Source organism: Macrobrachium nipponense, chromosome 4 (assembly GCF_015104395.2).
Source record: "Macrobrachium nipponense isolate FS-2020 chromosome 4, ASM1510439v2, whole genome shotgun sequence".
NCBI classification, from domain to species: domain Eukaryota; kingdom Metazoa; phylum Arthropoda; class Malacostraca; order Decapoda; family Palaemonidae; genus Macrobrachium; species Macrobrachium nipponense.
This window is the reverse complement of record NC_061100.1, coordinates 11,547,825-11,571,353: the sequence shown is the minus strand read 5'-3', so window position 1 is coordinate 11,571,353 and position 23,529 is coordinate 11,547,825. Positions and strand designations below refer to the sequence as shown.

General features: G+C 36.6%; 2 protein-coding genes across 5 annotated transcripts in view; both read right to left on the bottom strand.

Annotated features, from left to right (window-relative positions):
• The window catches only part of LOC135210707 (prostaglandin G/H synthase 1-like), a 300,730-nt gene that overhangs the window by 8,772 nt on the left and 268,429 nt on the right, over nucleotides 1-23,529 (bottom strand). Inside the window, exons 1-3 of one of the 2 annotated variants that reach the window (XM_064243474.1) lie at nucleotides 10,649-10,873; nucleotides 4,868-4,972; nucleotides 380-499 (exon numbers count right to left, since the gene is read on the bottom strand). In XM_064243474.1, the coding sequence (XP_064099544.1) occupies nucleotides 380-499; nucleotides 4,868-4,972; nucleotides 10,649-10,691 (268 nt within the window). In that variant the 5' untranslated portion in view covers nucleotides 10,692-10,873. Of the gene's footprint in view, nucleotides 1-379; nucleotides 500-4,867; nucleotides 4,973-10,648; nucleotides 10,874-23,529 lie in introns of those variants that run through there. The other variant, XM_064243475.1, reaches the window with a different exon arrangement.
• LOC135210708 (tumor protein p53-inducible nuclear protein 2-like) overlaps nucleotides 20,899-23,529 on the bottom strand; it is a 54,716-nt gene continuing 52,085 nt past the window's right edge. For all 3 annotated transcript variants that reach the window (XM_064243477.1, XM_064243476.1, XM_064243478.1), the window contains one exon: nucleotides 20,899-23,099. In XM_064243477.1, coding sequence (XP_064099547.1) covers nucleotides 22,941-23,099 — 159 coding nt within the window. In that variant the 3' untranslated portion in view covers nucleotides 20,899-22,940. The remainder of the gene's footprint in view (nucleotides 23,100-23,529) is intronic.

Here is a 23,529-nt window from a genome sequence, read left to right as displayed (position 1 = left end):
GTGAATACTTATAATGATACAGTTAGATAGAAAAAGTAAACTATACTGGGAGGAAACAAAAATGAAGAAGAATGAGAAGGGAGGCTAGTTTCGATGAGTACAGTAAATCCGATCACCCAATAAAAGAAAAACAGTTAAACAAAAACTAGAAGATTGGTCATATTTGACGAGTGCATAGTTAATTGACGCGTCTTACAAAAAAAAAGAAAAGAAAAAAACACTGGATGAGAGAGAGAGAGAGAGAGAGAGAGAGAGAGAAAGAGAGAGAGAGAGAGAGAGAGAGAGAGAGAGAGAGAGAGAGAGAGAGAGAGAGAGAGAGAGCTTTGAGAAACAAATTAGAGAAATCAAGTTAGAGAATCACAATCCTATTACAACTTACGTATAGTACATCTCGATCCATAATATCCGGTACTGGTGCAATCACATGTGTAGTCATTGAATTCATCTGGCACGCAGACGGCTAAGTTCTGGCATGGATAGTCACAACATGGGTCATAACCTGAAAAAAGGAATCTTTAAGAATATATGAATAAAATGACACAGCTTACACATACAAATGAGTCGTGAATAGTAAAACATAGCAGATGTTTGTTGATAAAAAAGTAAATTTTGGGGATATTAAAAAAAAAAAGGTTTGGGATTGATTAAAAGATTTTATGATGGAAGTAAAGCACAGGTTACAATCTAGGGGACGGGAAGCGGCTAATGAACAGAAACTGCGGATACAACAAAAAGTTTGAAAGAATTTTCAGGAGGAAGTTGAGTGAATGTGCAATAATGTAAAGTTAAGAACAATGGGAGTTAATATGAATTAGCAGAGGTATCTTCTTAATAAATATGGTTGGAGATTGATCAACGAGACCATACCACCTGTTGAGATATCACTCCTAGGGGATATAGGTCCTTCCTAAGGTACTTTCCTCCACGTTACAGGGGAACTGAAGATGATTTTTCCCTTACCAAGATTTTAGGAACAGATTTTATTGAAAGCGCCCTATTTAATTTTAATAATGCCATTGGTATTTTAAATACAATTTAATGTTTACTATTAATTTTGTAAGTTTATAGGTTTTACGATTATTAATTTTTTTTTATCATGGGGATTTTCCTTTGTTAAATATGCTTTATATTTTCCATTGTAGTGGCGTCAATAAGCATTAGCAGTTGTGATGCCAGATAATCATTAATAAATCAATCAATCCTAAGACTGGGCAGAACAATCTGACGTTGAACACATGATCATAGCTACTGCAACTTTCCTTTGCTAACACAAACACACAAACACACACCGGATAGTCAGGCATATTCTCTATACCAGGGGTTCCCAGATCAGGGGTAGGGACCGCAAGTGGGGTCGGAATGCTCATTAGGTTGGGTCATGGACAGGTCATGGGGTCGGAAGAATATGAGATAAATGCTTGTGTCCATCAAGAATCTGCAATGGGCCCTTTGCTTTTATCAAAATAATGGAAAGGGCTACAAAGGGGTGGAAAAAGAGACGCTGTCTTATGCAGATGCCTGAAATGCACTACAAGAGCAAATGGAGATTAATTCTATTAAGAAGGGGATACACACTAAACAGTGAAGCAAAACAGCTGTAGTACTGATAAAAGGGCTAGAGATAGCTACGCTACAATACATATAAATGTTCTATTAATGGAGAGTAAACATTTACAGTAGGTATATAAGGCCTGTAATACTCTTATGCAACAGATACATGGGCACTGGCAAGGAATATGGAAAATTAAAATAGGTATGATCACTGAATGTTATGATTAGTGGTTAGAGTGTGGTGGGATCAAGAGGCTGAAAAAAAGACCGAAATCACAAAGATTGAGATTGTCCGGACATGTGTGAAAAGGGATGAGGAACAATTGTGCAGAAAAGCAGTAGATATGAGCGAAGGACAAAACCCTGTGGTAAGGTTCAGGAAACAATGGAGAGAAAGAGGACAGAAAGAAGGCACAGACATGATGGGGGTTCAAGAAGAAAATGGGGTTCATTTTACCTCTACCCCATGAGAGGGAAAAGATGACCAAATAATTTTATAATGATTATCTGAGTAAATATAACGTTTGATAATACAATAAGAGGGAAGTGAGACTGAAATCAGTAAAGCATGGATTGGGTAGAGATTTGGAATACCTTTGGAAATACAGGTGGAAATGTATGATGAATTGTTGAGCCACCACCCCTTCATGGAGGACAAGTGTGGATGTTGAATACAAATAAGAGAAAAAAAAAATTGTAAACAATTGTGAATGGTAAATTGGAGAAAATTGCATACTTTGGAAGTATCAGGAATGGGAGGGGACTGGAAGACCAATATAGTAACTTGATATGCAGAATGAAAAGAAGGGCCCTAGTATCCGGGAAGTGTAAGTTAGAAGTGAATAGCAGTGTCTTGTTTATAGGGAGCTGGATCAGTGCTGATGAACCTTCCGTGTAAGGTGTTTGAAAAGGATGTTGATGCGGAAGTGTATAGCAAGTTTTGTCAGGACTCAGAAGTTAAAGTATGAATGAGGAATTGATCATTGTGGTGTTTTCCTCTGAAACCAGCCTCTGGTTAGGAAATGGCTTGATACACAATCCGTACAACGTTCCCTCAATATCTGTTTGGGCTTTTACAAGCGAAATGATGAAATTAAAGTTTTTTTTTTTCAAGTACCAATCCCAAAAATTATGGTATTAGCTACAAGATAGCATTACATCTATCACACGTAAACTTAACATTTATGAACAACCGGAGCAGGACCTTCGAGGTAATTTTATCCTTTTCCATAAGTTTTTTATTAAGTGAGACAGAATAATGCCAGGTACCATCATACGGTGGCGGTGCACTTCATAAAAGTAGAAAGGGACGACAGCTAACATAGTGTTGAATGATTTATGTGGCCAGACGTATGAACGTCCTAATTTAACAATCAAGCCGTTGTGTAAAAGGCATGCTATACACGGTACCTAAATGGAAAGATACACAGACTCTTAGCTCACTCCAAGTTTCAAAAGTTCAACTATTATTCAGTGGCATGTGGGCATGTTAGCATTCCACTATCACAGTGATGCCAACCCCTCTAACCCTATGCACCGTACAGAACACCAAAAATTTACCCTACATAGCTGGAAATTACCCAACATTCTGAGGTTGTAATGATAAGAAATAATACTAATAAAGATAATGATCAATACAGGCATTGTTACAATTACCCTACACTTAAAAATATTGCCCTAAGGTCTAGAATATTTGGTCAAATTACCCTACGTTTATGGCAATTACCCTGCGGTTGGCAACACTGTACTATCATTTAAAATCTTGGTCTTTGCTGCTGAGGTTGGACAGGATATGAGACCGATGACTTTTCCCGGTGACTGAGGAGCTATTACCAAGTAGGCATTAAATTGTGATATCAATGTTGGCTTTCTTACTGAAGGATGTTACATACTTTTCTTTTCATTTTTTTAAATTCCTGTGGAGACTGTCTCTTTTCTGAAAATATTAAACCGTATTCCACCAGAAATACGGCGTCGCAGCCAATATGGCAAAGTTATTTGGTGGACTAAAATTCATGTCCGTTACTATGAGATAAGTTCTTTTTTCCGGTCAACGGCTTTCGAAGCGTTAGTAGTTATGTAAAATGTTTCTTTACAATGGCTCTAAGATGAACCACCTGACTCAGTTGGTCTTGTTCGAGCACGATATCTTGCTCCTTAAGCAGCCAGTGTTATCAGAATGTTTTCTTCAATATATATAAACCTTCTAATTACTTTACCCACCTCATACATGATGTATGAGTTCTTTATTTCAATGGACATTATTACTCTGAGCTTTCATTGTTTTCTGAGTGTGACTTTTATCATGCTTCCACTCCTCAGCACTCTTGTGCTTTTTTTCACTATTGTGAAAATTTGAATCTTAATTTTCTTCAATTTTAATTAAAGTTATTTCAGCACTGCCCATAGACGCACGAACATACGACAGAAAGAATGTATACGCATGATCCATGCATCTGTATAACTTATAACTTAGGGCATCCTTCATCTACTAATAAATAATAAACACTTGATATAATTCGTACACGAATATCTGGTTCCTCGGTCCTAAGCGCTCACTCAGTAAACACACTTGCGGTGATACTAGACTCATCGTGTGAGGTGCAGAGCTTTTGAATTTGATGCAGCTCTACTTCATAGCTTTTCTCCTTTTTTGTTTATTTGTTTGTATGGTATTTTTACATTGCATGGAACCAGTGGTTATTCACCAAAGGAACCAACGGCTTTACGTGACTTCCGAACCACGTCGAGAGTGAACTTCTATCTCCAGAAATACACGTCTCACACCTCAATGGAATGCCCAAGAATCGAACTCGCGTCCGCCGAGGTGGTGCGCCAACACCATGCCGACCACGCCACTGAGGCGCTCAGCTTACCTCTTTCATACTGTTATTGCATTATTTAAAATGACATTGAATTCCTTTGGTTTTTATCGTTTTAAATGTTCTTAGCTTCACTTTCTTTAATAGTTCATTATCTGTTCATTATATTCCTTGACAATTATCCATTTCTGCAACAAGAACCCCCCAAAATCAGAAATGTTTCAAAATTAATTTTTACCAAATATTGTCAATAAATTCATACTTTTAACCCTCACCCTTTCATTTTTCTGTTACTGAGGCACTCTACGGGCTGCCCTATGAGCAAGAGCCCGTGCTGGCGTAAGGCAAGCTTAATCTAAAACGACACGAGGCAGTGCCCAGTTTCCTGTAAGGTATTTCAGAGTCTCTCTCAAGTCATGTCCTGCTTTTTTGTTTTTTGAAGGGTTTTGCAGCTGAATAAGTGTCCAGTGCTAAGTCAAACAAGAATAACTCACCCGACAATTCTGGTGCTTCTGCCAGAATTACATTGACGAAACGATAGCTCGTACTCAAAAGAAGAACTGCAACTGAAGAAGAGAGAATGGCGGTCCACAGTTTGCCTGAAAGAAAACGGTTAATACAGAATTAGGTAACTTACTTGAATTTACACACACACACACACACACACACACCACACACACACACACACACACACATATATATATATATATATATATATATATATATATATATATATAATATGTTGTTACTACATTACACGAAACATTTATACTATTCGATATAAAGCCATAAACGTCTTCTTAATATCAAATTAAAGGCAAATGAAATTATATAAAATCAGAGATGATAAATTTATCCATAATTATGTAAAATCATACATACGCTTGTATAATTGGATACTACTTCTATTATTACTTAAATGCTATCAATAACACCCTGGGGACGGATAACTTACCAAAGACAAGAAGAGTTCGTAAGTTACAGTTGAAATGAAATATAATTCAGAATGAAACGAATCCATCTCGTGATAAAAAGACTAACTACCGAAATTCTTGGTTTTAAAGAAAACAGCATCCTGCACATTTCATGGAATTATGAGTCAAGTCGCAATGTTTACGGACAAAGGACTAACGCGAGGCGCATGATTATTTGAACATCATACAGAAAGATCACGCCGGCACCAGCTTACGCTGTTTAATTTTCTTTTACTCCTCTGTAAAGTAGCTCCTAAATGCATTGTCGCTTAGTCTCACTGATGTAAGAACGCTGCCCCGAAGGCTTCAAATGAGATCTCTGCCATTGTTGTTGTCCTTGCTACGTTGGTTTTAACATACCGACCTGCCAACCATTTGGTACCCACGGCTAGTTAGGATTCATATCTTGCCTCACATGCAAAACGTGCTTCCGTCAGAGGTCTCGGGCACAATCTGGCTTACAACTGGTTTTGTCAGGCTTTCTTGAGATGGTTCGGAGGTGCAGCTGACAGTGCGCAAAATCTATGGAAGCTCGGCCTATTTTCTTTTTCGTTCATTAATTCCTCTGTCAACAATAACACTCTCCAAACAAGTTCGTTTTCGTGTTGAAAATACTCCAATTCTACACACACACACACACATTTAATTAACTTGTTTCTGTTAGGACTAACTGTCTATACATCACTAAAGATTCATAAATATCAGGATGGTTACTATTCTATTTACGTGACTCCTCTCTCTCTCTCTCTCGCTTCGTCTCTCCAGTCGTCAAAGAATTTACACCACTAATATTTAAAAGTGATGATAAAAAAGGAGTTCGAAACAGTGACCTTATTTCTTTGGGCGTGTCTCTGTGATGAAACTGACCTGACCTTCTTAACGCTCCTCGTAAAACACTTAGCAACACGAAGTACGAATAGTCTAAATGCCCTCTTAACTTCTTTATTAATATTTTAGAACCCGAATGAGACATAATTGAGGAAGTCTTTCCATCACTGGTAGGATTCGAGCCTTTTCATTTTAGCATAGCAAGTTAAGACAACCTCGCTCATGCTGTAGCGCATGGGTTCGAATCCCATCAAAGAGATATCAATTTCTCCAAATTAGATGAGAGAAACTATGCTGAATTATAATTATTGGCTACTCCATTTTATTCATTTGCTATAGATGTAATACGAACAGCGAATAAACATAGCAAGTTTCCAAATATAAAGAGTAAGGAAATTTACCATATGATAAGAGCACATGTTAAACCAAATGTTGAAGAAAACTATCCTCTTTTAGACTGGAGATTTATTTCGAAAAGCATAAACGCCTCATTTATTGGAGCTGCAGAGAGGGAAGTGATCTTTAATAAGTATGTACTATATGGTACTTTAGCAACCAACCAAAGGCTCAAGACTTTAAGCATTAAAAGTAGTGACAAATGTGACATTTGTGAAGGAACAGAATATATGTCACATATATTTTATTTCTGTAAATTTATTAAGTGTACATTGAAATATTTCTAAAATGCACTATACTTTTGTTGTGAGATTAATAGGGATAAATTCTTGAATACCCTAAAGTTCAATTTTAAATATAACACTAAAAAGACCGAAATAGTGCTATAATAATGATCGTTGGCTTAGAATATATATATATATATATTATAATATATATAGATATATAGATATATATATATATATATATATATATATATGCAGTCTGGATTAGTAAGAAAAACAAATATACAAAAGAAGAAGCGTGTGCCTTTGTTAAAAGTAAATTGACTATGAGAGGTGGTTGCTAGGAAATTTATTTAAAGAAAAAATTGAAAATCTATTTAGCAAAAAATACATTGATTTTTATTTCTAGTTCTTTCTAACCAATGGTAATTGTAAATATCGTATGTATATTTAATTTTTGTAATATTTTGTAATACCCTACGTACTATGTAATGACTGACATTTTTCTTATAAAAGATAAAAAAAAAAGTTGATTTCCCACTCGACTTCATGAGTTTCAGTGATGAGATTATCCGAAAAGTGTAAGAAAATCGAAAAGACGACAGGTAACCCTGCTATTAACAAGGAATGTGACCACTAAATTCTATATGCCCACTACCCCAGTACTGCTGTAACGCTCATTCATACAAAACGGGCATTAACAACAAAAGTCCATTTAACTTGGTTACCACAGCGCAATGTATTTGCAAGCAATGTTGTGATTTCCATTATAATTACACCTGTTTAATATTATCATCATCATTATGGCGACCATACCGAAAATAAACCATTATGCTAGTTTCGATAGCAAACATCATCGTTGCGAATTCTCAAGCAGAATTACTCTGGTCAAAGGATGTGTTATACACTGTCCACTATAAAACGTACCTAAGATAGGCTCAGTAACATTTACGAATATACACTCGGACAAATTTTAAATTTCTTTGCCCCCACGTTTCACATCAGACTTTAATAAGGACAGGAAATGCGTCAGATATATCCTCAACCGATTTTCGCAAATCGATAGGCGCATGCGCAAGTAATTGACGTCATTAAACACACACAAACATATATATAAATATATAAATATATTATATATGACTGGTAAAAATGTTCTTTTACAACAGAATTCCATCTAATAAAAGGAGCCCATAAAAACGGCAAAATATAAAGAGAAAATACTATATTTCAGAGACTGCTGTCTCCCTCTTCAGGTAGATGACAGCAGTCTCTGAAATATGGTATTTTCTCTCTATATTTTGGCGTTTTTATGGGTGCTCCTTTTATCATTATATATATATATATATATATATATATAATATATAATATAGATAGATAGATAGATAGAAAGATAGATAGATAGATAGATAGATAGATAGATGGCACATTCTTGCTTTGATTCCCAGTTGCCGCGTAGTGTCTGACAACTCTAGGATAGCTTACGACTTTGCAATTCAACACTGCATGACGTTTTTGTTTGCTTCGCGAACCATAAACAGTTTCCTCATTCAGCGACGCGATGGCAATGAAGAATGCTCCATGTTTAAAGTAAAACATATGTGCCCATGAAAAGGCTCTCAATGTTCCAGGCAGTACTACAATACCATCGCGTACAGTTTCCAACAAATTGTTGGTGTTCTTGACCTGTAGACGATGGGGTCGCCTTATTGCGCCATTGACCTTCGACTATGTGACGCTATTCTTAGATACATAAGATTCACATTCTGATGCTGTACACTTTTCATTCCAGCGTAGCTTCGTTCATAATGTACTGTGAGTACATTTAAAGTACAGCACGGCACAAACCATATTAGCTCAGAAAAGGGAATAACACACAGTAACAGGATATGACCACCCCACCTTTTTTGCGAATCGTTTTCTCCATCCAAGCTAGTGGTTCCCTGTCAGTCCCTATCCCATCCACTCTTAGGATCATGTAGAGTTCTCAATCTTTTGTCTCGAACTGGTTAGACCAGAGCGTTTCGCTTTTGGTCCGAGTGTTTCACAAGATATCACTGTTAACGATTCTGTGCCACAAAGGCCGTCCAGGTGCAACACGGGTTGGGTTCAAAAGTAGCCAGCAGGTTCCCCATTTTAGATAACACTGCATGGTGTTATTCAAGAACCAACAGTTGTGGTGTAACATAAGTTTTTGACGAGCTTAAACAGTTTTTGAGTGGTAGATGTCGTAACCCCAAGGAAACAAACATAAATAAAATTAAATATTTGATGATAGTATACTAACAGGACTGGAATGTCACTATTTCATAACGTTTTGGTAATCAAAACGTGACAAAACATCAAATCTATCGCCTGGCAACTAAGAAATAACTATAGTACTACTATAGTACCAATTATTTGGAAAGCCAACTGTGATGTTCACCTTCCTTGACTGTGCTCTAAATATTTTCTTGTCTTGATGTGTATTTTAACACGCTTTACTATTAGCCATCAGAATTACTTTAAGCTAAACTTCCTCAGGCGTTTTGCTGTAACAGAAGTTAGATAAGAGTAAGTAAAATCTCGATATCGAAATAAAGAAACTCTCTGTAAAAGGTTTGTCGTCTCATCACACATTTCACGTTATTCTTATTTTATTTCATTTTTCTTGCGGATTTTTTTCGGAGTTTAACAAAACCACTCGCTTCCGAAAAGTAATGTTTACATTTCTAATCTTGAATCCTCCTCATCAAATAAACATTCACCCCATTATGGCACATGGTCATTTTTTTTAATGCTTACTCACACAGACATGCGAAAATCTCACATTAGAACATCACACCTTTCATTGTATATTCTCTCGTGTCAATTCTGCAGCTCCACCCACATAATCCACAAAGGTTTTAATTTTCCACAAAATGATTTTGTTCCTCAAAACAAACAAACAAACATACAAGCATTGCGCAAAAAAAAAATGAACAAAAGTAGGCAAAGACAGCTATTTTCAGTTCTTCGTTCACACTTATACTCTACTTCGTGTAATTCATACACCGTAAATTCTTCAACAAACATTATTCTTCAACAAAAATAACATGGTAAACTCTTTCACGCAAGCAATGTCACCTACAAATGCCTTTTTATTTCTATTAGTCATAAGGCCACCTGCAGCTCACATCTTCGTCTCAACAAGCGCTTAATTTAACTGATGCCACCCACAACTCACATCAGAAACGTGGCATGGCACATTTTTTTTTTCCTTCAGTGTTCGTGCTATCTTTGCATAACGCCAAACCTTTCACCCTAACATTATAGAGTTAGGCCTAATGCTTCCCGTCCACTGTAACCCTTTATTTTTTTTACCTATCAAATAGTTATTCCTTCACAGTGCACGAGAAATAATATTGAACTATACATGTTAGGCTCTCATTAAATAAGTACAACTTGTCCATGTAAACAAAATACTGACTAATTCATTAATGCTTGGTCTCATGACCTTGCACTAGATCCGCCGTTATTATGGTTTAATAATTTCTATTTATTACGTCTCCATTTGCTCTTCTTGTCTTTCAAAAATCAGATTCTATCAGAATACACAATTCAGAATACGCCACATTTTCCTGAACATTCTTTACACACGATCTCATTAACAGAGCTTTCCTACTTTTGCCGGAAAATTTTACTTATCATTACTCCACACCCACGATCTCGTAAGAGCAGTAATAAGTTAAATTACCCTAGACCCTATTATGTCAACAGTTATAACAAAAATCTACAGTAGAATAAAGTCTGGGAGCATATTCAACATACAATACAAAATGTTAATAACATGAAAAATAACTTATAGCCACGGTCTATTCAACCTTTTCATTCTTACTTCCTTGCCGGTCATCTGGTGACCTTTTAGAAGACTCGCCCATTGTTCCGAAGCCGCAAAACGGAGGTCACATCTTGGTTACTCAACCTCGACGAGAGAAGAAATCCGACACAAACGCACTGGCAGATAGTGGTTCACTGAGACCTGATTTCAACCAAAAGCTGCGCTCAGGTGGGTAGGGAGTGAAAGACCAGAAACTAGTGAATGGATTTGCAACACACTGGTCGCCGTCGCGCTCTGGCCGAGCTGCGGTTAGCTACGTGATGGAGTTGCCAACTGTTATAATTCAATCTGTATACAGAAAATGAAAGGCCGATGGAGACGCATCGTCTATTTCTGCCCTTTATTTTTTTTATTTTCCCGTAACTGAATTAGCAATGCAAACCTTCATCTTGTATCTACATTAGACGAAAGACAATATAAAGATGCTACAGAAAAGAAATTCCATAACTAGCAAGGAGGCATTTTGCAGAAATTATGGCAAATGACGGCAGCTGGGTAGGAATAGACAGTATCTGTTTCTATCACAATCATGTATTCAGTTTACCGCAAATATCTGGCGACGAATTTAGTTTGATTATTTGAGAATAACAAACTAGAATGATGCGGTTTCTTGAGAGAGAGAGAGAGAGAGAGAGAGAGAGAGAGAGAGAGAGGGAACAAAGGTGAGACATCTCAGAGAGCGAGAGAAAGCATTTCACGGCTCAAATACTGGTTGAACATGCCAAAAATCAAAACCCATTCCCACTGCAACACAGATAATAGTAGGGGAATAAGTGACAAAACTCGGGTATATAAAAAAAAAGTTAAAAGTCAGTCACATCATTAGTTGCGATCTGGACCGCACCAGCTTCCATGGGGAGACAAAACTTGCTGCTCCAACGAAACTGACATTGGCAAGAAGTTTCAGAACGTGTTTGTGGAGACAGAACAGCATTTAAATTAGACAATTTTTGATAGATAAATACTGGACAAATTTAGTATCAAAACTCAACGTCCTTCTAGTCATTTTAGATGCTCCCAGCAATAGAACATCATAAAAGTTTACGCTCACGACCCTGTTGCTACGCAGGTGTCTCTCCAGGAAGGGTTAAAGTCGTGTAAACGCCCTATTGTATTTAAACCTCCATCCCCCCCATCCCTTGGGCCTTTATGATAAGCCATCAATTGCGTATTATGCTAAACTGACTATCTGGTTTTATAAAAAAATATATTTTTCAAACGATTCTGCTCGTTCTTAGCAGGTATTTAAGCAACTTCAAGGCCACACACGTCTGTATTTGTATCAAGTGCGTTTTAAAAGCTATCTGGAATCTAAGAGCGAAAAAAATTATAAAATAAAATAAAACACTTCGCCTGTGGATTGTTCATTAATCCAAGGGCATCAGACAATGACATTGTATATATACACACACACATACACATACACACACACACACACACACAGCTCAGTGAAGTTCACAATAGGTTACGTTTTTGTTTCTCCTGTTCTATTATCTTAGTTCATTACCTTTTTTTTATCTTTTTTTCTTAAGAATGCTTTATAGCTAACAGTAAATTTTCAGAATGACACATTTTATTTTATTAAAATGTTTTTTTTTTCAGAGCATCTTATTTTCAGTGCCTTTGAGCTTTTTATAATATATATATATAAAAAAACCCTATACTAACGAATCTTTGACTCATTGGCAACTTGCGATGCGTTGCAAATTCAATCAAGCTACAAAACAGCCTTGCAAATTCTTAATCGTTTTTCAGTTTCCCTAAAAACCACAAAGCACACTCGCAAACATACATACATACGTACATAGAAGCGCGCGCAAAATATTTCTTATGCTTCTCGATTCGGTTTGCACAGGTATCACTGATGACCAAACCCATTTACGAGGAAAAAATTCACCTTTTGTCTGAAAGAGAAGGCTATGTTGTTAATGCCATTTAAAGCCACTCACTTTGTATTTTTCGTTGGCTAACCCGCCCCCCACCGCCCTCTTTTTATTTTTTATTTTTTTTGTCAGCAGCATTCTAGGATAAATTTTATACTCACACCTTATTGAATAAAGTAGCGATGCCCGTCTTCTACAGCATTCATTTTTTAATCACTGTTGTCTGTAAGTAATGACATTTATTCATTATTATTCAAAGTTCCTTATTACTAATTGTACACACACACACACACACACACACACATATATAATATATATATATATATATATATATATATATATATATATATATATATATATGTGTGTGTGTGTGTGTGTGTGTGTGTGTGTGTGAAATCCCGAACGATCAAACATCAGAAATCATAGTAAAAGTTGCAAGACACACATAGATGTCAGTCATTTTAATATTGTAGGAAGAACCCGACATGTGACGATCTAACAAAGAACTACCCTTGAATCAATCATGATTTAAGCTAACTGAGCCTACTCTCAACTACCAATCATCTTCCACCAAACTGTTTATTGCCTGATTACCTGTCCAGATCCTGTTTACACTCCTCCATAAATATGTGTTGTGTCAGTCCTCCTTACGCTGCCGTTGTGGGTAGGTGTTATTTTTTTTCTTTCTTTCTTTTGGGCTCTTGGCCCTTTCACTGTGCTTCTGTTTTTTATTCTTTATTCATTAAATAGGTTTTTCATTGTGGTGTTGGTAAACATTTAATGTGTATATCTTTTACTACTTATACGCAATTGATGTGTAATCGCAATTTCAACCTGGAAAATGTATCAAGCTGATACGAAACGTCGGCACTTAATAAATGGATATATGACAGAACGCATCTCCATACTCCAATATATCAGTGGCGTGGTTGGTATGGTGCTGGCGTGCCACCTCGGTGGCCGCGAGTTCGATTCTCGAGCATGTGTGCTTATCCTATGGGTAATTGGTCGCCGCTCATAATTATTATATATAGTATATTTATATATAATAATATATATATATATGTATAATTATATAATAATTTTATAAATTATATATATATTATATAAATATATTCCTCTATATGATATATATATATATACTATATATATATATATATATATATATATATCGGCCGCCAATGTACAACGAAGGAACACGTACTTGGGAATATCTTTAAATACACGGCGGTCGAAAAGTAAGTGAAACAAGGACTTGGAACAAGTACTTCTGTAGTAAATTCTGCATTTTCATGTTCACACTTGAAAATGTAGAATATACTACGAAAGTACTTGTTTCAAGTCCAGTTTCACTTACCTTTTTACCGCGGATTTGAGGATATTCTCAAATACGCGTTCCTCTTCTTCTTATCTGTTCTTTTTGATACGTTCGGCCGTAGGCATTCTATTGTGTAGAAGCCCTATCTACAAGGTCGCGGGCTTTCGCCTTGCTTCATAAGAATGTATCCCCATTATGGATTACAATAAAAAAAATGAAGATAAAATCAGATAACTCCAATATAAACTTTAGAACGGCTGGGCTCATAACCCACTGCGTGGTTTGCCTGAGATGAAGGTATAACATAAATGAAGTATATATCATAATTGCCTCTTTATTTCCTATACAATTATTATAAGCGTGCTCTCTCGTGAAGCGTTGTATAATATATATTCAAGATACTTTACTAGAGGCTTGAAGTACTGAAACATCCATATTTTCCAGACAGCACGATAATTATGTGGGGACATAAAAAAAATAATAATTCCACTCCGGGGAAAGCACCCTAACTAAGTTTTAGAAAGCAATCGGAGAAGCATTTGGATATCTATCATCTTATCTGTAAATGAAAATTTGGACAGGAAGTGCCTCATGATGACACACGCATTAGCTTATGGAATGAAATAGGTAGGATATGGAGGATGAAAGTTTTATTTATGAATACCAATTTTAGAAGTGATGTTCAGAGAGGCGCATTGTCATGGCCGTGAGCCTACAGTAATTTGGTAGTACGTTTATCCAACTACTACTTCTCGTGCTGCCGTCGGCCCCCAAACCCCCCGCCCTACCCAGACTTCGTATATGTTTCCTAACCTTAAATATGAAATTCATCAAGGCAGAATGACCGGGGATACTAAACAAGTCAGAATTGGACTCAAAAAGGATCCATAAGAATCCAAGCCCTACGATCTCTGAAGTGTAGGAGGTTCAGCGTTTCTGTCTATACGTGCACTTTCCGAACACAGCTTCGGTACCATGCTTTGAAACCATACTTGGCCAAGTATCGTGTACAACAAGGTCTATAAACTTTGGTGCATAAGTGCCCTAAGACCTGCGTCTGTGGTGTAAGGCGCAGAGACCTCTGGCGATAGTAGGTGGAGGAACTAGTTTCAAAGGCGTAAGCGAGGGCGTGTAAACATTAAATTGGCTGAGGTCTCAGCAGACACCTAGACCAACATACTCGTACAACCAGCAGGCAGACAGAAATGCCTGATCACAGGTGCCCAGATCGAAGGGAAGTTATACAAAGAAAAATGTTTATGAATCATACATAAGTTTGACATTATTAATGAAGTGTAGTTCACAAGAAGTTATGCTATTTGTATATGTTTACATAACGCTATGGTTCTTCCTAATTTTATACTAACCTTTATTATTACTTCTGACTGAGGACAACATTGTCCTTAATCAAAAGTTGCAGTGGAAACAAGCACACATAAATACCATCATAACTTTGTTCATTACGAATGAATTTTCACAATATGGACGCCTCTGGAGTTTACAAATAACAGCACCGTCTCTATCAAATACAAAAGTGAGAACACACGAGTAAATGACAGCACAAAAGCCACAGGAATCTTGGAGATGGTGCAAGGCCAGACTTACTAGGCTAGCACTGGATCTGTATCAAATCATACGAATAAGATGTTGAAAAAACTGCCGGGAACCACTCATATTTTTTTTTTTATTATTATTCCCTTACAACTCCAATTAATAACAGCTGTTATTAATTGGAATTTATGACATTTAATAACATCTAAAACAAATTTTAGCTCTACCCTTCACCTTGCTACTGAGATGTGACAAATGCTTCCTCGAGACAGAGCCGAAAACCTCGCAGTTGCACTATGAAACAATTGTTAAGGAAGGATGGACAGTAAGATGGAAGAAAGAGAATGTGAATGGAGGTGCAGTAAAAGGAATGAAAGTAGTTGCAGCTAGGGGCCGAAGGGACGCTGCAAAGAACCTTCAGTAATGCCTACATTGCACTGCATGAGGTCCACTGACGGCACTAATCTCCCACGGAGGTGTGTGATATGAAACAAAGATGGATTGTCATTTTACACTCAAAAGAACCAAAATCACACAACATTCTTTTTGGGGGGTCACCATCCTACTACCTAAGGACCTTGATACCTACAGCCTCTCATCCGGGAACCAAGCAACATATTAACTATACTTTTTTTTTTTATCTGTCCATCCGCCTGTAGTGTTTGTGTATGGTAACACTACGTCCCGGGCTTTAAATAGTTACGCTATGTGTAAGTTTTAGGTAAATAAAAGGATATCTGGGTGTACATTTGCAACTGAAAAGTGTTTTAATAATTTACTGTATGCAAATTACACCGTTAATATTCGAAATAGGATATTGTTATTATTGTTGAATGTAAGCTGAATGTAACTATCTAAAGCCCGGGACGCAGTGTTACCATAAGCAAACACCACAGGCGGATGGACAGATGAAAAAAAAACGAGTATAGGATTTATTCACATAATGCATAATTTTGAGGCTGTGCTTCATCTCTGATGCCTTTCCCCAAACTTCAATATGTGTCAGTTTTTGTTGATCATATTGCCTTGATTTTGCGTTTAGCTACCGACAGGTATTTAACAGAACTTTCGTAATCCCTCAATTATCCGCATTGAAATTATCTGCAACTTGTGGTATCCACAAGGACCACAACATCTAAATATACTTACATACACAGAAACAACTCTATACATATATTATATATATATATATATATATATATATATATATATATATATATATATGACTGGTAAAAATGTTCTGTTACAACAGAATTCCATCTAATAAAAGGAGCCCATAAAAACACCAAAATATAGAGAGAAAAGTACTATATTTCAGAGACTGCTGTCTCCCTCCTGAAGAGGGAGAAAGCAGTCTCTGAAATATAGTACTTTTCTCTCTATATTTTGGTGTTTTTATGGGCTCCTTTTATTTTATATATATATTATATATATATATATATATATATATATATATACAGTATATATATATATATATATATATAAATGAATAAAAACAAGTAACAGACGCGCCGAAAAAACCGCAGAGTTTTCTGTGCAGCGTATAATGCTGTATGAAACTCCCAGAGACGTCCAATCAAATTCTCAGCCGTGGCTCATGGAACTTTCAGCCACAGCACGGTGGTGACCTGTGTTGTTAGAGCCTATAGCAGCGGTGCCTGATGCATCATCAAGGCAAACTTTCACCTTAAACAAAACAAAAACTACTGAGGCTAGAGGGCTGCAATTTGATATGTTTGATGATTGGAGGGTGGATGATACACTTAACAATTTGCAGCTCTCTAGCATCAGTAGTTTATAAGATCTGTGGACAGAAATAGCCATCTCAAGTTTTATTTTACAGAAAACTTAAAAAACCTTCCATATGGTTGGCAAAGCTGCGTAGGTGTAAAAAGGCCATGGTAACACGGTTAAGTCGTATAGCACACAAAGACAGGGAAATATTTGGGTAGTAGGCCATGGCAAGCATTTTGCAGGCGGGAAGGAGGATGTAGCTGCGTGGGGAGGGTCGATATACATGGGAACTTTCGTGACTGTCACTGTTGGCTTAAAAGCAACAACAGCATTTAAAAACGTCATTACTATCTTTTTTATATTGCTCTGGAGTTGCCGAGTAGGCCTATTCTGGGGAGTAGGCTGAAGTAAGCACTTTCGAGGTGGGAGGATCAGGAGGGCTAAGTGAGGAGATTTGAACAGGCCTTTGTCTTCACGAAAGCTTTTGTGATTGTTATTGGCTTAGAAGCAACTATACTTAATTTAACACATCACCTTATTTGTCGTTTTTGAGTGGCTGAGAAAGATATGGCATGGCTACAACAATGTCTGGTAGAAGTTGTATTGGTGGGAGATCATCTGTACGCTGGCGAGCCTTGGCACTGCTGGATCAAAAGCAATGACATCATTACATGTTATTCTGTTTATCAACTTCGAATGTCTTCATAGTTATTACATTTAGAGAGTTCGTTGTATGCACACTACCATATGGAACTGAATCCTCATCCAAGAAAGCTAGTTCATCGTTTCACCTGCTTTAGTTCCCTTCTATTCCAATGTGATCAGTACAACCAAACATTTCTCAAAGAATTCCTCGCCCTCTCCAACTGGGCAGAATGGGTCTCAACAGATTATAGTTCATTAAATGACCAGAGGTTGCTGGATGAAGATGAAAAGACCAACCGAATAGTGGTGTTTCTTGTCTAAGCATCGATTCTTCGCCTGTGGATAATCCTTTATCTTCTTACCAACATTTACATGAAGAAAATGGACTTGGCAATGAGGGGTTCTTCAAAACTCCTTTCATCTTTCACTTGCAAGTACCTATCAGTGTTTATTTTAAGGAACCCGCTCTGTTTCCTAAAGATTTGGCCATGGATTATCCTCCAAGTTGTAACAGACAACAATAACGATTAAGAATCTAGGAATTTACCAGTCCCAGATGCCTTCCAGATCATAATATCCCACTCGTCTGCCATTTCAGACCATACAGCAAAAAGGGCACCAGGAACCCCTTCTAGATGTTATTCATTTATCCTTAGTTAAACAACTCAAACAAGGCAACAGGCACCTTTTGACACAGGAGAGGGTGGGGAGGCAAATTTATGACAAAGACCTTTGTGGAGGAGTAGAAGTACATGAAGATGTGATTCACCCATTTCCTCCCCTCCTAGTAGGAACTTGTCTTAAGAAATTCTACAAACCACAGTATCAGTTAAGACCACCAGACCCATGGTTTATGGAAATTGTTAAGGATGGTTACTGTCTGTCTTTTCTTGGAATCCCCTCTTTCATCTCAACTCTGTGAAGTTACAAGCACCATATCCTACAGGAGGTTACAAATGCTCTATCTAGATTTTGTCATTGTTTCTTGTCGCTAAAGCAACAAGAAATGAAGACCTATAATTATTAACCTCAGGCCACTGGACAAATTTTTGCAGCAAACTATTGTCATAATGGAAATTTGGCCTTAGTGTGTTGCAGCTCCTTGAGAAAAAGGATTTCTGGTGTCCTTGGGCCCTGGGTCTTACCTTTAGGTTATACATAAATGAAATACCTGTGGTCTGTGTGGAGTCTCAACTTTTCCAGTTATTCACCTGGACTCTAGCTCCCATAGCAGCTTGGAGTGGCAGAGGAGTAGAATGCCCATCAGATTAAGACATCACCCAGATGATTGGATGGTGATAATTCTGTCAGTAACAGAGCTCCAACTCCATCTTATGCCTCTCCAAATATGTCAGCAGTGAGTGACCAGTCATCTGGGATAAGTTGAAATTAACACCTTTATCAACAAAAGTTTCCAGTAAAAAAATAAAAAATAAGGAAGTGAAGATGGCAAAGGCGCCTGTTTGGGTCAACTGACAATTGGGTGCCTAAGGGAAGTCAATAGGCCCTCAAGAATTCAGTCACTTTGAAAGAATGAAAGTGGTGGGTATAATCTTTGAAAGGTCAGCACAGTTCCCTACGTGAAGAACTAAAGGATCAAAATCCAAAATATAAGAAAGCTTGCCATGATCTTTGTGTGGGGAGAGGGTAATGAACTCAAAAAATGGCAAGGTTTATGCTAGGAAGATACAATGTAAAAGTAGATGGGATCAGCAGAAATCAATAGTGCTTCTGTGCACGTGCTTGATTCATCTATGGATATAAAAAGTTCTTATGAAGCGATGGTAAATTCCTCCGACAGTTTCCCATGCAAACATAGGAGATATGATAATGCACTCTTGGAATAATTCCCTCCAGTCAGTCACATCAAACATATGATCAACAAGGTTCTAATGCCCCAGAATGACACTGATGGTATATTTCTGGTTACAGCAAGAATGATACCCTAATCTTTTTGCTCTTCTAGCAGAAGACCCAGGAGCTTGCTGTTGTGGAGGAAAGTCAATTTTCCCACCACATTTACACAGGTTTTATAGAAATATGGATGATTTACCCGCATGTGTGGTGGTTATCCAGATTAACGTTACAGAGAGAGGCTTTATGGCCGAGTTTGAGGTCATTGGAAGGTTTTGTGGAACCCCAAATACCAGCCTTGACCAGGTGAAGAGGAAACAATTTTGCAACTGGTGTTAAGGAAGGAGTATTAGTCTATTGTGTACATACTTCTATTACTCAATTAGTAGACTTAATATTCTTCCTTAGATAAAAAAAAAAAAAAAAGATGAAAAAAAAAAACTTTTTATCTACTCAAGACAAGGGAACAAAACTGCTCTTACCCAAGTTTTGCGGCCATACGAGTTGGGTGCAGCTGGCTGACTGACTTGTTCAACAATTTTAGAAGTGTTAGAAGTGTCTCAGAAGTCTGTCAAGGTTCCTAGATGGAATTTACCTGTGGTCCTGAAAAGCTTCAATAAAAATCTGGATTACAAAGAGTAGTATTCCAGTGGTTTCCAGAGTCTACGATGTTTCATTTGGGGAGAGAGGCTACGTTTCACTTGGGGTGGCACTACAAAACAGTCTTGGTTCATGAAATTACAACTCTTTCGATATCGTAGGCATTTTGGAGGAACTGTCTACTTTTGCCTTCACTCTGCAATAGATGGTTTCATCTTCATTAAGTGGTAGCAATTGCATGATATTATTTCTTTAAAGAAGGGTCTTTGCTCTCTTCTTGTCCAAAAATAGCACACAGCAGTCTAGGGCATTTGGTGGCTCACCTTCCCACCTGCTTTCCAATTCAGACAGAATTAGAATTATGGTTTTGGGATGGAAAAAAGAATTACCATTCCCATGGCCCTAATATGCTGAATTCTCTGTTCCTTACTAAATGAGAATTGAGTCAGATCCTGTGTGTGCTACAGCTCTTCCTTGTTTAACAAGATTTGAATATTCTAAGACTAAAGTTGCAGGCTATATAGGAATGATGGCCTTAATTTAAAAAAAAAAAAAAAGCAGTTTATGTATTTTAAAACCAGTATTTAACTTTAAAAAATCAGTTTATGTATCTAAAAAACCCAAAAGTTCACTCAATTTTTTGGAGAAAGGAAAACTATATGAGAAAAAATCACATTTTATTTTAAACACTATGCATAATCCTTTAAAGTGAAAGTTTACAATAGATGAAAACTGCATTTTGATCTAAAACAAAAATAAATAAAAGGAATTTACAATGACTGAAAAACTATACATTATTTACATATTCTAAAATCCATTCTTTTACTCCTACATCAAAACAATTATGATAAAATTGATTCTAAATTACACTAAATACAAATGAAGTCAATTAACAGTTTGTGCCTTACAGATAAAACAAATACTTTTCCATTACTTTTTTTTGTGAGCCATGTGGTAGGAAAATTATAACACAGCAACACAAAAGTTCCACCTCATAATGGAGTAAATCTGATACGGTCATCTGCATCAATTTCCTTAGTTACAGAGCAGGTTTTCAAAACAAGAGGACAAGAACCAAAGTGGTGGTGATATGAGAGCACAGTCTATGCTGTGGCTTTGGCATAATCTGCTCGAGAGTGGAATGGTGGTATGAGTGACTTATGAAATCTAACATTCTTAGACCTTTCCAGATATATAACTGACCAATTTGTGGATTATGACGTGACACAGAACACTACAGCCTCCCTGAGATGTGCGTGTCACAAGTCTAGCTAATGGCTCTCTAAATAACCTGTACATCATCAACATACATTCTTTTGTACAGAATTGATTCAGTACTTAATATACACCATGATAATAAAAACAATACAGTATATATAATGCATTACAATACACTTCTGACTTTAAAATACAATGGAAGGTGTGGTTTCTGAAAATTCATCTGCTCACGTATTATAACATTTACTTCACATTTTCACACACATCAGAAGCACCTAAGGACTAAGTATCCTATTTTACACTCTCATGAGATCTTTCAAAATAATAATAAAAAACCAGCAGGCTCATTTTATTTACATTATATCCTTTAACTAGGCTAAAAGACAATGCTGTTGTTTGCAGCTAATGTAATATTTAAGTCTAGTTTCCGAGTTACCCTTACACATCCAGTGATGGCAGTGCGAGTAGTCATTAGGACTTCAAAAAATGGCAAGAGCACTTTGGTGCTCATGAATAAGTCCTTCTTATTGGGTTTTACTAACCTACAGAGAAAACAAATCACAAATACAGTACATTCATACGTCTTTTAGCAAGTGCTCTACATTCACACATATTTGAAAGACATTTTTATATATACATTTTGTCATTTTATCATTTTTAGATATTTTTTCCCTTAAGTCTATATTTCTCACTTTTAAATCAGATACATAGCAAACAGAATTTCTAACTTACATAACTATTTGGTGATCCATATTTTTCATATGACCTTAAACATGCACAGTGGATGTACCACTCTTGAGAATTTGTGTAAGTTACTTCATACAGGCCATAATCAATAAAGATGCTACATCAAGTTTCTTCTATTGAGGGATGAATAAAACATGAAATTTTGGCTTGTGCAGCCAGGTGCACTGATAAAATTAAACCAAGAAAAGGCTGAAGTTACTGATTGTCCAAAGTAAGACAATTGGAAAAAATTAAGCTTCAAGTTGTTTAAAATGAGAGATTCTGCATCAAACAAAAATACAGTGAGGGATAAGAGCAATGAATACGAAAGGGGAAATTGCCAAAACTTTGAATAATGTCATGTTACTAACAACATGCGGTACAGATTTTTAATGGAAAACCATGTGGTCAGGCAATAAAAGATGGCTGCTGCCACAAAAATATATTACTATAGTTAGGGGTAAAAATTGTTCCTAAACATATCGAAAAAAAAAGTTTGACATCCAACAAACATTTTCTCTGTATCCAACAATCTAGTGCACTACAATAATGTAACTTTTTGTTTGTGTTATTCTGATTTTATGATTGAAATTCCTAAAGCATTAAATTTGCCCATAGACATTACTTTTTTTTTTTTTTTGCTTTGCTGAATGTATAGAAAACTGCATAGCTAAAGCGAATGTTTTCACATGGCATGCATCTGCGACATTTCAACTATTTCAAAGAACAAGATTTACCCCTGCTCACAGCCTATTTATATTTAGCACTTGCGGTTGTTAACAGCGCGAGAAAACTTAGAAGGAGTCAGCATTTCACGTCTCTTGGAACGCTTGTTCCCAGCACTTGCAACTTCACGTGCCTTGTTGGTACGATCCAAGTGTTTGTGCTTAAGCCGACGCTCCTCCCTTCGACGCTGGGCCTAAAAATATATATAAAATAAAACGGGGATGATAAAACTGCATAAAATATTCCTCTGAATTATTTTCATTTTTCTCTAATTCATAATTTCAAGAAATTTACTTTTAATGCAATAAAAAATAAAGCTAACACAAGTTGACATGGTAAAATATAACAAATTTGCTTTTTATGGTGAAAAATAAAACATTTACTCTACTATTAAAAATGTACCAGCCTCTCTTAGTGTCATATTTAATATGAATGAAAATTTGCCTGTCGGTACTAAATATTCACCATATAACCTACATATATGTACTCACTGTACTTGGGGAGAGGTTGTCTAGCACTCAAGGTGGTAAAAAATATATCTATGACTGCTGTCAACCTCAAAGAAATACAGATGAGCTCATAAAAGAACTTTATCATACACAAAATATAAAAATGCCTGCAAT